Consider the following 17,181-nt stretch of genomic DNA (forward strand, 5'->3'; position numbering starts at 1 on the left):
ACTCCTGGGCTCAAGTGGTCCTCCTGCCTCAGCCTCCTGAGTAGCTAGGACTATAGGTGTGCACCACCACACCCATCTCATTTCTTAATTTTTTGTAGAGATGGAGGTCTTGCTATGTTGCCCAAGCTGGTCTTGAACTCCTGGCCTCCAGTGATCCTCCTGCCTCAGCCTCCCAAAGTGCTGGGATTACAGGTCTGAGCCACCATGCCCAGTCACAAACTGACTTTTTGTTTAACAATTCAGTCTCCTGTGAAATGTCAAATGAACCCAGTGGCTAGTATTCATTGACTGTTGCACCCCAGATGAAATCAACCCTGAAAAAGTAAAACTGAGGACCGGTTCCCATTTACTACTATGTTACAGCCTCCGATAAGGTCAAGGCATAAACACCTCTCTAAAAAGTCCATTTCTGGCAGTAATATCTTCAGTTTCTATTTGAATCCTTCTCTTCCTGAGTGAACTCACTCACTTCTGCCATTCTTATAATGTACTCAAATGATCATGCTATATATTCATTTACAGTGGAAATATATTCATATTTCCTGGCCTTTTTTCACCTAATCGTTGCTTCTTGCCCTTGCTACAACAGACAAAAACAGAAACCTATGTCCACCACAGGGTATAAAATTGAGCAGCAAGCATGCTGTGACCATCTACAGAAAGGTAAAAATGCAAAATGGAGGAGGGTGCAAGTAAGACTGAATGTAAAAGGCAGTATGAAATTTACAAAGGGCAAAGGGCCTATGTAAGTCCAGGAAAGATCACAGAAAGGAGGAGAGAAGTGAAGACGGCATTTGGGGGAGCTCTAGTGTAGTTCTTCTGACACTGAAAAAAGTCTCAACTGTGACTGCAATGTTTATCCTATACATCAAATTTATAGAAAATACAGATTTATCTGTATACCTGGTCCTTGCAGATGCGTTTCATGCTGAGAACTAACACTAGTATTTCTTTCTGATTTCTTTTGTAGATGGTTTGTATTTTCTATATGAAGTTTCTCATTACTGATTATCTCCTTCACAGAACTTTTCTCGTTTTTATTCAATTCATCCCCTGTGATATCTCTTTTATGTCTCGCTAACTTGCCCTTTGATCTGCAAATTATCTTGAATATCAGGTCCCCCTCTCAGATATTCACCTGATACCATGCCACAAGATTTGTGTTTATCAGAAAGTATTTGTTTTGACCTCAGATGCTCATTCTCAGCCGAGGTTTTTCCACCTGATTAGAGAAGAAGGAATACAAATACTCACCTCTCAGCAATGCTAGAGGGAAGTATACCAGAAGTTAGCAAACATTTCTTGTAAACCACTAGATAGTAAATGTTTTAGGCTCTTCAGGCCATACAACTTCTGTTGCAAGTACTCAACCCTATCATTGTAATGTGAATGCAGACACAGACAAAACATAATGAATGAACATAACTGTATTTCAATAAAACTTCATTTATAGACACTGAAATTTGAATTTCAAATCATTTTCATGTGTTACAAAATTTTCTTCTTTTGATTTCTTTCAGCCACTAAAACTTCAACCATTCTTATTTCACAGGTCATCTACAAAAAGACCAGTGGTAGGCCAGATTTTGGCCTATGGGCCATAGTTTGCCTGAACTAATCAGCAAGTAAGATTAGTATGTCCTATTATTAAACAGCTTTTGTGTCCTTATAAAATGCTTTTCTTTAAAGACACAAGGTGTCACTCTGTCACCCAGGACTAAGTACAGTAGGGTGATCACAGCCCACTGAAGCCTTGAACTCCTGGGCTCAAGCAATCCTCCTGCCTTAGCCTCTTGGGCAGCTGGAACTACAGGCATGTAACACCACACCTGGCTAATGGTGTGTTTTCAGAGATGGGGGTCTTACTATGTTGCCCATGCTGGTCTCAAACTTCTACCTTCAAGCAATCCTCCCGCCACAGCCTTCCAAGTAGCAGGGGTTACAGATATAAGCCATCACACCTGAAATGCCTTTAGAGCATTTAGGGAATAAAGTGAGAAAAGGAAAAGTTCTGAATCCCGAGAGGGAAGAGAAAGCCTTATCAGAGTTTAGAAGTCCAAAGAGAGTTCAAGATGAGAAGATAGCTAAGAAGATAGGAGAAATCAAAAAGGGAAGGTCATGGGCTGTGGGAATGAGCGGTAGTGTAAAAATACCAACAACAAACAAGGATGGGAACATGAAACAGAGGACTCAGATACAGTAGGGAAAGAATGGAGACATAATTGGGAGGCATAAAGTTAGGAGAGAATCTCTTAATTAAGTGAAAAACAAAGAACATCAAATAACTCTGCATAAAGTGTTATGGCATAAATGAGAAAAGTATTATATTATTCCTGCTGTCAGAAAGCCTGTAACTTCCTTGGGAAAGATAATATACATACTATAGTTAGAGAACATAGTATTGGATTTGGAGAATGCATATCTAACCCACCACCCAAAATAACCACTCATGAATCATAATGTCACTAAGTCTTTGCCAAAGACTAGCCAATGAAATCCAGCAGTATAAGGATTGTACATTCCTGACTATGATTTACCCAAGGAATGGAGGGTGGGGTTCAACACACCAAAATCAATCAATGTAATGTATACCACATTAATAGAATACAGGAAAGAACCAAATTTATCAGTCACAGAATATCATTTCACAAACTTTAACACTCTTCCACGACAAAAACTCAACAAATTAGCAACTTGATAACTTGATAAAGAGCATTTACAAGAAAATCATAGCTAACATCATACTTACTGGTAAAAGATTGAATGCTTTCCCCATAAGATCAAGAATAAGACAAGAACGTCCACTCTTGCAACTTGTATCCAACATTGTGCTAAAGGTTCTAGCCAGAGTAATTAGGCAAGAAAAAAAGTAAAAGGCATTCAGATTAGAAAGGAAGAGTTCGTAAAACTCTATTTGCAGATGACATAATTTTGTATACAGAAAATACAAAGAAATTCACCAAAATTCAAAACTGTTGTGCTTCAAAGGACAGTATTAGGAAAGTGAAAAGACAATTCACCAGATGGGATGAAATATTTGTAAACCATGTATCTGACAGGGATTTAGTATCCAGATGTCAAAACTCTTAAAACACAAAAATAAAAGGAAAAGTAACCAATTTTAAAATGTGCACAGTTTGAAAAGACATTTCTCCAAAGAGGATACATAAATGGCCAATAAGCACATTGAAAGACTCTCAATGTCATTAGTCACTGGAGAAATGCAAATAAAAACTTCGATGAGACAGCACTTCACATCACCAGGATGCCTACAGCCAAAAAGGTAGACAATATTAAGTGATGGTGAGGACGTGAAGAATTAGGAACCCTTATACATTGCTGGAGGAAATGTAAATTGGTATAGCCACTTCGGAAAAAGTTTTGGCATTCCTCGAAATGTTATACAGAGAGTTACCATTAAGACCCAACAAGTATCTATCCAGAGTATGTACCCAAGAGAAAACACATTTGCATTATAACTTGTATACCACTATACTGATGCATGTTACAAGATGGATTAACCTTGAAAACATTATATTAAGTGAAAGCCAGTGGCAAAAGGCCACATGTTGTATGACTGCATTAATACCAACTATCCCTAATGAGAAAATTTATGGAAACAAAAAGTAGATAGGTAGTTGCGTAAAACCAAGAGTTGGGGTTGGGTATGGTGAATAATTCCTAACAGATAGAGGTTTCTAAAGATCTAAAAGTAGACTGTGGCATGCCTGCACAACTCTGTGAATATTCTAAATACCACTTAATTGTATACTTTAAATGGGTGAATTGTATGATTTGTGAATTATATCTCCACAAAGCTGTTTAAAAAAGGACACGAGAGCCTGCTTTGTACATCAGAATGAGTTATTTTAATGAATGAAAAACATTAAATCTACCAGTCTACAGAAAAAGAAAATGTGTGTTTGATATCGTTTAAGGTGGCTCTTACATCAACTCCTTACTTGGAAAACTGGTATTTAAATATCAAGAATTAAGCCTTTCTCCTGTCTTCCCAGCATTGACGATTTTGAAAAATCTTTGATACTATTGTACGTAACACTGCTTTAGCTAAGTAAGTATATCTTCTTAGTTCCAAGTATCCTAGAGGGGAGGAAAATCGTAACAACTGTAAGCTACCTTAAAATATTTCAGTATAAAATTATTTAAAATTTTTAATATATTAGTTTTTATGAAAAACAAAAATAAATTTTTCTACTTGTTCTATTGGTCAGGGGACAAGATAATACTGCACCAAGTTTATCAATTTTGTAAAACTGGAGAAACTGGAAAAAAGTGATCACAAATAACCTGTGAAGTATTTAGAAAAACTGTTCCACATATCCCCAAGAGATAAAAGCATTCCAGTGTGTGAAATACAGAAGCAGAGTGTTGTGCACTACACTTTAAAGGGATGGGAAGCTATGAATAATACACCAGTCAGAAAGAATGTGATCGAGGATCCCAGTGTACTCCATGATGTTGGGCACAGAGAACATACACTTTTCATTTTGATGAAATGAAGGCAAAGGAAGAGACAAAGCTGGAGAAGACCCCCCTTGTTTAACTCACCTATCATGCCTGCTCTCCAGTCACTCCTGCTTAGGACTCCTGGTGGCCGAATGAAACAGGACTCTTTCCCTTGCTCCAGATGAGAGACCAAAGCTGGTTTGGAAGTGGGCGGCACTGCTTGAAAAGAAGAAAACATAACAGAATAATGAGCATAGTCATAGGGGTCAAAGTCAAGCCCACGGCTGCAAGAACAAGCAAGGGAGGTGAGGAGGGTAATTCCTGGGTGAGCTATAGAAGAGGTACCCTAAAGAGGTACTGGGAGGGATCCTGGGAAGAAGAGTCAGGATAGTTCTTCCAAGGAAGCCTGAAATACCCTGGAAGGCAGATTTCTATTTAAAGGGCAACAAGATTTTTTACCTTCTTTGTCAGAAGATGAAAATCTGCCACTATGGTAAAAAGACAAATGGCTCCTAGGAGTAACTCCCAGAGGGAGACAAAGTGGCTGGGTTCTCTCAAGATAAATTGGAGGTTCAATACTAGGCTAAGGGTATCACGATATAGCTCAAGCCCTACTGTACTCAGAATCACCTCTGAGGCAGGTAGGGAAGGAGGGCAGCTTTTACGACAGAAAAAGAAGGAAAGCCCTTTGCAGGTCAATAGACACCAGGGCTTTCTATACCTGGCAACCTCTGACGTCACTATTTGGGGTCAGCTAATAATTATAAAAGAGCCCTTCAACCTGAGGGCCCAGGCAGAAACCAACAGCAGAGAGGCCTTACCTACAAAGGCCACAGCCTCATAGTTCTCCAGCATCACATCCCTGTACAAGGCCCTCTCGGCAGGCACCATGATGGCCCATTCCTTCGTAGTGAAGTACACAGCCACGTCCTCAAAAGCCACTGATTCCTGAAACGACAAGTTCCTACTTTCCCAGACCTCAGTACTTTGGTGACGGTCAAATCTGTCAATGAGACACCTATAATGATACGTAATCAGTATTGGGTCCTTCACATGCCTACAGAGTTTTTTTGTGTAAAATTTAGGTGTGGAGGAAGAAGATGCAGAATTAAAGGTAGCCAGTCAGAGTTCAGGATACTTTCCCAGTAAGAACCAAGTACACCTCCACTATGAGCTTCTAAACATGTGACCTCCACACAGACACTGAACCTGCTACATAGGATCTGGGCTTGGGCCCGAGCATAGAAGTGCGCATGCGGAAGGAGAACTGACCCCTGAACATAGCTGTCAGCTTAGCTCTAAGCCCCTCCCTAATTTGTGTATATCCCAGTGATTATTTCGGTTACTCATATTACTTCATTTCCCAATTCTACTTTCATTCTAATCCTTCTTTCTTGCCTGTCTCCTTGCCCACTACCCCAAGCACAAAGCTCTCCAATCAGTCAATGAACTCCCACCCGCAGCCTGTCTTTAGAACTCCCACCCGCAGCCTGTCTTTATGCAGAGGTAGTGAGGTTAGAGAGGCATAGGAAAATACTGCTTACTTGAGAAAGGCTACGGTGGTGCATAAGGCTCAAGATAGGCCTAAAAAGGTGGCTATTTCAAGTTTTTAAGCCCTGGAGTCAAGCTCTGTATTTCAGAAATAGAGCTTTAGTGGAAATGGTCTTAACTTGGAGTATGAGATTAAGGGAACTTAAAATCTAAGGGATTTTAAAAACAGACACAGACGTATATGTTCACCAAATGTATGACAAAGTAACTAGAGCAATTCAGTGGATAAAAGACAGATTTTTCAATACACAATCCTGAATCAATTGGATATGTGTATGGAGGGAAAAAGAACTTTTGACCCATGCCTCACACCTTTAATTTGAGATGAATCACACACCTAAGTATAAAGGTAAAACAATAAATCTTCTAGAAGAAAACACAGAAGAACATCTTCATGATGTCTGAGTAAGAAAAGATTTCTTATACAAAACAAACTGATATACTGGACTTCATTAAAAGTAAAATCTGTTTATCAAAAGATACCATTAGGAGAGTGAAAATGCAAGCCACTGACTGAGAGAAGTTACTTAATAACACATATATCTGACAAAGGACTTATAATAAATAAGAAACAATGCAACTTAGGAGGAAAAAGGGTACAGTGTAATAAAAAATATGAAAAAATATCTGAATAGGGAGTTCACATAAGAGGATATGTCAATAAACCTATGAAATGGTGCTCAGCATCACTGCTTACTAGAGATGAGGAAATTTTTAAAACCCCAATGAGATACTACAAACGAGTGACAACAAGTATTGGTAAGGATGTGGAGCAACTGTACACTGCTGATAGAAATATAAATTGGAAGAATCATTTCAGAAAATTGTCGGGCAGCATCTACTAAAACTAACCAAATGTATACTCTATGAGCTAGCAATTTTACTCAAAGAGACATACCCAAGAGAAATGAGCATCTATGTCCACAAAAAGACAAGAATGTTCACTGCATTCTTATTCATGGTAGCCCAAAATGGGAACAACCAAAAGTCCATCCACAATAGAATGAATAAAATGTGCTATTATCACAAAATGAAAAACTACTCAGTAGTGAAAAAGAACAAATCACCGCTGTGTGCAAAGTCAGTGAAGTTCACAGACATAATGCTGAACAAAAGAAGGCAGATACAAAACAATGCATGTTTAATGATTCCACTTATATGAAGTTCAAGAACAAACAAAACTTTCCCATGGTGACAGAGGTCAGAATAGTGGTTAACTTTGGGATGAGCAGTGGATTGCTTGGGAGGCAGTACGAAAGGGCCTTTTGAGGTGCTAATAATGTTCTATGTGTTTCTGTGAGTGAAGTCATACAAGTGTACATAGTTCTAAAAAGTGAGCTATACTGTTAAGACTTGTGTTATATAAGTTAAACCTCAATGAGAAATATGTGTGTGTGTGTATATATATGCATATATAAAAGTATGTTATATATTTATGTAAACATGTATATATAGATATTTCTATGTATGTATCTAATAAACATATATGTATATACACACAGGGATATGTACAGAGACAGAAAAAAGCAGCAGCTCACCTGGGACCTGGTTGTTAAGGACACAGCTGTCATCATCTGACCTCTTTTATTCCTTTCTTGGATAAAGGTAAAAGTCTCAGGTGCTGAAGGTGAAGAAAAAAACATTAATGGCGATAACTTTATTGACCATAAGTCCTACATACAACCTCTGACCCATCCTGTTTTGAAGGCTATATAAATAACTGTTCATTAGTTGTTTATCATCAGTCTCACAAAGGCGAGATAGCAGGCATACAGAGAAATGCAAAAAGGAGGTAGAAACATCCAAGGAATGAGTCATTAAAAAGTGGACTGAGAAAACTGTAATTTCAGCTAATCCAGAGAAGATATCACAGGAAAGAAAACAGAAAAGGAAACTAAGGTAGACAGTGGACAGAGTGTTATAGGTGGAAAAGAAAGTCGGAATTCTGAACAGTTAAGATCCCTGAAATCCATACAGTACAGATAAGAATGAGTTATATAAAAGAAATCCATTAAACACTGTAAGACCTCAGCATGTTTTTCCTCCCATGCTACTTAATATTAGAACAAGACAGTTTCTACGACTGAAGTAATAAAAGTTTAACAGACTTTGAAAATAGTTATTAGGAATATTCTGATGTCTCCCTACTACTATTTTTCCCCTAAATACAAGATAATCAGTTTTATAAAGGTGTCGGGAGTGGGTAATGAGAAAGAAAACACTACCATATTAAAAGAATCCATCAACTTCATAATATGTCCCAAATACTCCAAGTTCCAAATGTTATAGTATAAGGAAACAAAACAATTTCATTTCTAAACTAGTTCCAACTCTCATTCTGGGTCATTTAATTAGTTCATCATTAGGAAGTAAGTCTTTTGCCTTTCAAGAGTGAATCATCAATATTTATGCATTAAAGGCAACACCTGAAATACAAAGAGCTGCCAACGGGTGGATCAGAGATATTCAAAAAGCATATAAACACATAAAAGTGCATGTACTCATAGACCTTAAAAACAACTTCCATTCCAACTCCGTATCTGCAGTTTGCCATAAGTCTTAGGATACTGCAACAGCATGGGACAAAAGACTATAAAGCCAGTGCACTGCCCCTCCCTCCAATGACTCTTCTTAGTGAATCCAGAAAGCCATTCAGGAAGGTAGAGGAAGCTGAAGGTGTCAAAGACACAGCTGTCAGGAGACGCTAGAAACGGCATCTTGGAAGTTAACAGGGAGTCCAGTAAGGAGAAATATTTATGAGTGTAAAGAGAAGTACTTTAAAAGAAAACACAATGTAAACCTACACAAGTAATGCTGCTAAATTCATGGATGGCTTCTGTCCAAGGAAGGGTAACAAAAGCAGTGATTCATACTGAGTAAATAGATAACCCTTGTAGTTGTGGTGTCTAATTCTCTAAAATCATGATACTACAATTGTATCGGCAATAAATGTCCCTTACAGTGGACACTTAATAGGATTAGCACATCAAACAAAAGGACTTAAGCAAAAAGGTCTGATGTGCACAGCTGACAATCTGTGAAAGGGAAATCATCTGGAAATGGAACTACAACAGAGGCCACCCTACAAAACACAAAATACTCCCTATGGAAGTGTCTTCCTATAGGGAAAACTATGTGGAGGTGAAGCATAAATAACAAGCCACATTGGAGAACAAGTCACACTCCCAACATAGTTGACTAACGGCAGGGACATCGAATGTTAACCTTGACAATTAAATTATAACAGTGGAGTAAAAGTTCCGAGAATGTAATGAAAAGAATATAATGAACAATGTTAAGAGGTCAAGAAATCTTTCTGGATACGACTAGTCCTTTCAGATTTAACATTCATATGAGCCAATCCAAATCACAGGGCTCCATATTTTCCAAAATGGGACATCCTGGGGACAGGTAGGGAATACATTTTAGTGTTCTCAAATTTTTGGTTGCTCTACAACAGTAACAAGTTTCAAGACTGGCGTACACTATGCCAGGTGAAAATAACTGATCACCAACCGATTTTCTGTGACCAACTGAAAACGGGGAAACTGACAAGCTGAGGGGTAGGGTTGGGGTTTCCGCATCCGGGGCAAAGACAAGGGGGCTGGAGCGACCGAGGGGCATGTTCTGTTGCTAGAAGGTTCTGGAGTGTGGACAGTTAAAACTTTTTGTGGGCTTCGAAGTTAACATGTGAATGTGTGTCAGTATCTGACTCTGAGTGGGCCACGGGCTACCCCGGGTACAGAGAAACGAGGGGGTGGGAGTCGCGGCCACCGTTCCGGGCCTCTGCCAGTTCCCCGTCTCGACGCTACCGAGCTAAGCTCGGGGATCGGCATGAGGACCCCAGTACCAGCAGTAGCCGCGCCCGCCTCCCTCGTGGCCGTTTCCCGTCCTCCTCAGACCCGCTCACCGTGGACTCCTGGCGGTCCCTGCAGCTTTTCAGCAAGTAGAGATGGTGGGCACCCCTCGCCGATCCTCACAAACCAAAACCTCACGCGACAAAAACGAAGGCGGTCCCGGAAGTGCGTCATCACACTGACTGGCCAACCCATACACTCTCTGGATTTCTCTCTAGGACTCCTGGAGGACCCCACATCTTGGTGCTTCCCGCCTAATTCCCGCGAGGAAAAGGGCACGCTGGCGAGATAGGCTCTTGGCGTTCCTCCAGAGCCCGATTCTGAGTCGAGGCACCTTGCTCGTGACACTGCATCATCCTGCCAACCTTGAATACTGGCTTCCAGTGCCTTTATTACTGTGCTACAATAATTGCAACTACAAGGCTTACCCAGAATATGCAAGAAAATGTGATTGGTTATGTGTTTTACTGATCTTGTTAAATTTAGCATTTGGATTGTTATAGCATAATCAACGAATCACACATTATACAACCAGGACTTCTCTTGAATTGCTGTAATGACTGCACTCCTAGAATGTGATATGTTTCAATGTTGCTGACGCATCTCACTTCCATACATTACCACTAGCAGAGAGGATTAGCAATGGACCATGGGCAAAGTGAGAGTGGTCAGTTTACCCAAGAAATATTCATCCCCTGTCCAGCACAGCTTAACACTGTCCCAGGAAAACAACATCACTGCATCAATCAGAGGTAAGAAAGGATACCTATCATGATGGGAAACCTGTTGAAAGCCCTTAGAGGATATAGGTGTGGCCACCCCAGAGAACTTCCTGACATGCTATGCCAAAGCCTGTGGCGAGGGTAGAGTAACTGCCTTGATGCCAGCAGCGAAGGGTGTGAAGAATAAGGGACATTTGCTCCCACCTCCATTGTCCTTGAGTGTTGTGTATCACATGACATCACTGTAGGAAGACAAAGGAGCACAGGCTGACACAGGTGCCCACACATGCAGCTCACATCTGCTGCAGGGGTTTGCAGTCTACCCCTAATAGCCCAGAGCCTTGAATTCACCCTGTGCCTGACATAAGTGAGAGCCACCCAAAGTCACTGCTGGCACCGTTCTGGTAGCTCAGTCCCTTTTCTTTATTTTTCAGTGTTTTTAAAAGTGTGATTCTTTTTTAAAAATCAAGACATTCACCTCAAGATGCAGAAAACTGAAAAGAGCATGGCCCCACCCTTACAACAACAAAAAACAGCCAGATAATCTAAAATTTTCTCTTGAACACATCAGAAAGCTAAGATCTGGGGACAAACAACTTAATCTAAAATCTGATGTAAGACAGGCACTTTCAAGGAGAGATGGTTGTAAGCACGTTTTATGTAGGACAGATGCCATTGGATGCCATGTAAGCTGTTAAGAAGAAATCAGCTAAAATGTATAGTGAGTTGCTGAGGTCCAAGTATTGGCTAGCCTGAGAATATAGAGACTACAGAACTCCTGTGAACCATAGACACAAGCACAATTTCCACCCTCTTGTATATTCTTCTCTATGGACATCATCAAATGTGTGCACACACTCATACACACATACAATTGACAGTAAGGCAAGAAGAATCTTAAGAATCCAGGTCCTTCTCCCCTATTTCCCCTGCAGAACAAAAGCCCTAAGCCTCTGAGGATGAAGAAGCAAATCCTGTCACCCTTAGGGACTGGTTAAGAACCAGTGGAACTGAGGGGAGGAAAGAGAACAAAAAGCTCTCTATTCATGAAGTAGGGGTAGAATTACATCCTGGGTCCAGACCATAGAGGTCTCCTACAGCTGGGGATAGGGCAACATCCCTTAATAGACCCCACCCTTAAGTCTCAGAGACACAGTGCCTACCTAAGATTAAAGCTGAATCACAACAGAAAATGCCATCCCTCCTACCACCATCAAAATATCAAATGCTGAGTCACTAAGAACAGCAGTCTACTGCTAGAAGGATAAGAACATGGAGAAAGACCCCTCTCTGAGGCACAGGAATGAAGGGAAGGCCTCAAGGTGAGAGTGGTGCAAACACTAAGAAAATCTCCTTTAGCAAACCATCCCACACACTAAACTGAAGGTAATACTGGAAGAATTCAAAGCCTGTGGATAACCATAGCAACAAAAACATCTAAACATAGTTTAACTCCTGATTAGATCAACTCAAGCCTCCACAATAAAGATCTACCAAAAGAAAAAGTATGCCTGTTTCATTTTTCCTTAGTCGCTATATGTATTTGTGTGTATGTATGTGTATGTGCATATATGAGTGTATACTATATGTGTATAGTATGTGTATATAAATATATATATACATACACAAATATTTGAATGCAGCCAGAGAAAAAGACACTTTACATACAGAGAAACACAAATAAGAATTACAACCAATTTTGCATCAGAAACCATGCAAGCCAGAGATAATGTAGTAACATCTTTAAAGTGCTGATGGTAGGTCGGAGAAAGGTCAGGAACTCATCAACCCAGAATTTTATATCCCGCAAAAATATTTTTCAATAATGCAGGAGAAATAAAGATTTTTTCAGATAAACAAAACAAAATTCATTGCCACCAGATCTGTACCATAAGAAATGTTAACAGGTGTTCTTCAGGCAGAATAGATATGATACCAGACAAAAACTTGGACGTAGACAAAGAAATGATGACCTCTAGAAATGTCAAGAAATGAAAATAAATATAAAATTAACTTTTTTCTTATTTTAAAAATTACTCTAAAAGATAAGTCACTGTCAAAAGAAAAATCGTATCAAGGTACTATGTTAATACCATATGTAAAAGTAAGACATGACAAAAAATAGCACAAATGTTGGGAGAGAAGTTTTGGCAGTTTGTGTTGCAAAACCCATACACTACATGAGAAGTGACATAATATTATTTGGAAATAGACTCTAATTATAGATATATATTGTAAGCTCTGAAAACATGCATTAAATTTTTCAGTAGAAATAATAAATCAATTATGGGGATAACACGGAATCACAGAAAATCCTCAATTCAAAAGAAGATTTAAAAAAGAGAAAAAAAAAGAACAGATAGAACAAATATAAAACAATTAGCAAATGATAGATTTTAATTCAGTCATATCAATAATTATATTAAATAGTGCTCTAAAGGCACTAATTAAAAGACAGAGGCCGGGCGCAGTGGCTCACACCTGTAATCCTGGCACTTTGGGAGGCTGAGGTGGGCAGATCACGAGGTCAGGGGTTCAAGACCAGCCTGGCCAACATGGTGAAACCCCGTCTCTACTGAAAATACAAAAATTAGCTGGGCATGATGGCGCATTCCTGTAATCCCAGGTACTCAGGAGGCTGAGGCAGGAAAATTACTTGAACCAGGACCCAGGAAGAGAAGGTTGCAGTGAGGCAAGATTGCACCACTGCACTCCAGCCTGGCGATAGAGTGAGACTCTGTCTCAAAAAAAAAAAAAAAGAATGTAAGATTTGATTTCTTTTAAAATGCAAGAATCAACTGCATGCTGCATACTAGAAACATGCTTTAAATATAAACACATAGAAAATGTTAAGTAAAAAGATGCATGAGGTTCTAGGTAAGATATAATTAGCCTATTCTACCTAGTTGTTTCTACTAAATGCAGGTCTAAAACTTGGGTAGAATGCATACAGTAGGTATTTGACTCTGAAAGATGAACAGGAGCAAGCTGTTTGAGGAGGAACAGAAGTGAAAATACCACAAGATCGACACTGAGCTTACCATTTTTTCTTCTCATATTCCCTAACCTGAACTGTACATAGCCCAAATTCTGAAAGTGTGCATCAGCAGAGACAGAAGTAAGGGAGAAGCCCTCGAGTTCTATGATAGCTCAAGGAGTGGAAAGTAGTCATCTGATGCTCTGGAAGAGAATAGAAATCCTCTGATTTCTTTTCTTTATACTTCCATGCCCCAGTCCCAAGTAATCTGTGCTGGGGATAGAAGCAAGACTAATGGGTGTTGTCCAAAACCTAAAACTCAGAGAGAGTAAGAATCTTTCTCTCTGATCAGAGGAGCTGTGATCTCAAGAGGGCGAGAGAAACTCAAGCTGCTTTTTTTGTTTCCCTGTCCTCTCACTGCTTAGTGTGACCATAAGGGAATAGCATACAGTTTCAACTGCAAAAAGTTTATAACAGAGAGGTCTAGATAAAACCTCAGCTTTCTACCTGGAGGATCAGAAAGGAGGGGCAAGGGCCGGGCAAGGTGGCTCACACCTGTAATGTCAGCGCTTTTGGAGGCTGAGGAAGGCAGATCACTGAAGGTCAGGAGATTGAGACTAGCCTGGCCAACATGGCAAAACCCCATCTCTCCCAAAAATACAAAAATTAGCTGGATGTGGTGGCGGGCGCCTATAATCCCAGCTACTTGAGAGGCTGAGGCATGAGAATCGCTTGAGTCCAGGAGGTGGAGGTTGCAGTGAGCAAAGATCGTGCCACTGTACTCTGGCCTGGGCAACAAAGTGAGACTGTCTCAAAAAAAAAAAAAAAAAAAAAAAAAAAGAAAGAAAGAAAGAAAAGAAAGGAAAGAAAAGAAAGAAAGAAAAGCACGAATAGACCAGAAACTACTAGCGAAGTTTCAGAGAAGGTTGAGGTCAGTTTAAAGAACCAAATGAAAAATTTAGAACAACAACAAAAAAAAACAATAAACAAGAAACTCAGTGCATGAGCTCAATGGCAGAATGGAGAGGATAGAGGAAAAAAACAGTGAACTTGCAGACAGATTCATAGAAATTATCTAATCTGAACAACAGAAGAAAAAGATGAAAAATGCAAGGTGCCTTAGGGGCCTATGAGGACAATATCGAAAGGTCTAACATTCACAGCATCGGAGTCTCAGAGGGGGAAGAGAAAGAGTGTGGTGTAGAATGAATATCTGCAGAAATGAAGGCTGAAAACTTTCCAGATTTGGTGGAAAAACATAAACCTACAGATTCAAGCTTGGTGAATTCCAAATAGTATAAACACAAACCCAGGCCTAAATACAGCATAATCAAACTACAGAATAAAAAATATTTAAAAGCTGAGCGCAGTGTCTCATGCCTGTAATGCCAGCACTTTGGGAGGCCAAGGTGGGAGGACTGCTGAAGTCCAGGTGTTTGAGACCAGCCTGGGCAACAGAGCATGATCCTGTCTCTACAGAAAAAAATTTAAAAATTAGCTGGGAGTGGTAGCATATGCCTCTGTCCCCAGCTATTCAGGAGGCTGAGCTTGGAGAATTGCTTGAACCCAGGAGGTCAAGGCAGTGAACCATGATCTCACCACTGCACTCGAGCCTGGCCAACAAAGTGAGACTCCATCTCAAAAATAGAAATGTATTTAAGAAAAAGAAAAAACTTGGAAGCAGTCAGAAAAAAAAATGCATTATTTATAGGGGAACAATGATTCACATTACTCTAATTTTAAATGGAACAACATATTTTAAAGTGCTACAAGAAAATAATTTAAATGAAACAATTTTTTGTTTTTTGTTTTTGAGACAAGGTCTCACTCTGTCACTGTCACCCAGGCTGGAGTGCAGTGGCACAATCTTGGCTCACTGCATCCTCTGCCTCTCAGGTTGAAGTGATCCTTCCACCTCAGCCTCCCGAGTAGCTGAGACTACAGGCATGCACCACCACTCCCTGGTTAATTTTTGTATTTTTTGTAGAGACAGGGTTTCAGCATGTTGGCTGGGTTGGTTTGAACTCCTGACCTCAGGTGATCCACCCTCCTCAGCCTCCCAAAGTGTTGGGATTACAGGCGTGAACCACCATGCCTGGCCATAAATGGAACAATATTTTTAAAGTGCTAAAAGAAAAGAACTGTTCAACCCAAAATTCTACGTTCAGTGAAAACATCCTTCAGTCAGAAAAATGCAATGCATTATTTATAGAGGAACATTGATGCACATTGCTCTAATTTTAAATGGAACAATATTTTTCAAGCACAAAAAGAAAAGAATTGTAAACCCAAAATTTTATGTTAAGTAAAAATATCCAAGGGCCAGGTACAGTGGCCCACGCCTGTAATCCTGCATTTTGGGAGGCCAAGGCCAGTGGATCACATGAGGTCAGGAGTTCAAGACCAGGCTCACCAACATGGCAAAATCCCATCTCTGCTAAAAATACAAAAGTTAGCCAGGCGTGGTGGCAGGTGCCTGTAATCCCAGCTACTTAGGAGGCTGAGGCAGGAAAATCGTTTGAACCCAGGAGGTAGAGTTTGCAGTGAGCCAAGATTGTACCACTGCACTCCAGCCTGGGCGACAGAGCAGGACTCTTTTTCAAAAAAAGAAAAGAGAAAAGAAAAAAGATCCTTCAGGATATTTTTCAATGTTTTACTTTTTCAGGGAGGTCTTACTCTGACAAACATTTAAAAATAGCAAACCCAGGCTGGGCACGGTGGCTCACACCTATAATCCCAACACTTTGTGGGACTGAGGCAGGCAGATCTCCTGAGGTCAGGAGTTTGAGACCAGCCTGGCCAACATAGTGAAACCCTGTCTCTACTAAAAATACAAAAATTAGCCAGGCATGGTGGTGGGCATCTGTAATCCCTGCTACTCAGGAGGCCGAGGCAGGAGAATTTCTTGAACCTGGGAAGTGGAGGTTCTGGTGAGCTGAGATCATGCCACTGCACTCCAGCCTGGGCAACAGAGTGAGACTACATCTCAAAAACAAAAACAAAAACAAAATAGCAAACCCATCCCCAGCACTCACAACTCCTTTCCTTCAAGCATATATGATTTATTCCTTTTGCTTATTGGCTTTTCCTCCTGACAACAATATGAACTCAAACACAGTCAATTCACTGTTCTGTCCTCAGCATCTGACACTTAACAGGCACTTGTGAAATACTGTGTCACAATAGGCACTTGTAAAATACAGAAGTATAATGTAGGGTGACCACATACATAGTAGTCTGTAGACTATGTATTGTGGTCACCCCATAGATACAGCATGGTCTCTCACCCCAAATTTGGTTTGGATGTCTAGACTTAAGACATCATGCTCACACCAAGGGGGTAGAAAAAGATTTACTACTCCCATAACGAGTAATGGCAGGCTCCCAAGCTGGTCTGAATGGCTTGAGAGAGCAGGGGAAAGGCTCTGGTTTTGGGTTTTATGGTGTTTGGAAGGTGGGGCTGAAGTGAGGGTTTCTCCATATGGGACAGGTAAGGAAAGCAGCACCTGAGGGTTTTTATCAGCTTGCCCAGATATGAAGCAGATGGAGAAGGAGGAGTGATGGGGCTTGAAAGCCGTCAGCAATCAAACATCAAAAATGGAGCCAG

General features: G+C 40.2%; 1 protein-coding gene across 2 annotated transcripts; it reads right to left on the bottom strand.

Annotated features, from left to right (window-relative positions):
• Positions 1-3,845: 3,845 nt before the first annotated feature.
• On the bottom strand, positions 3,846-10,057 carry KRBOX1 (KRAB box domain containing 1). 2 transcript variants are annotated; one of them, XM_007983836.3, is made up of 5 exons: positions 9,929-10,056; positions 7,557-7,639; positions 5,289-5,415; positions 4,570-4,683; positions 3,846-4,101 (listed from the first exon to the last, which is right to left on the bottom strand). In XM_007983836.3, the coding sequence occupies exons 1-5, from the start codon at positions 10,047-10,049 to the stop codon at positions 3,992-3,994; spliced, it is 555 nt and encodes a 184-aa protein (XP_007982027.3). In that variant the 5' UTR covers positions 10,050-10,056; the 3' UTR covers positions 3,846-3,991. The 2 variants fall into 2 exon arrangements, with proteins under 2 accessions (XP_007982027.3, XP_007982026.3); XM_007983835.3 differs by having other exon boundaries at positions 3,852-4,101; positions 4,570-4,686; positions 9,929-10,057.
• Between the last annotated feature and the right edge of the window lie 7,124 nt (positions 10,058-17,181).

Source organism: Chlorocebus sabaeus, chromosome 22, assembly GCF_047675955.1.
Source record: "Chlorocebus sabaeus isolate Y175 chromosome 22, mChlSab1.0.hap1, whole genome shotgun sequence".
NCBI classification, from domain to species: Eukaryota; Metazoa; Chordata; class Mammalia; order Primates; family Cercopithecidae; genus Chlorocebus; species Chlorocebus sabaeus.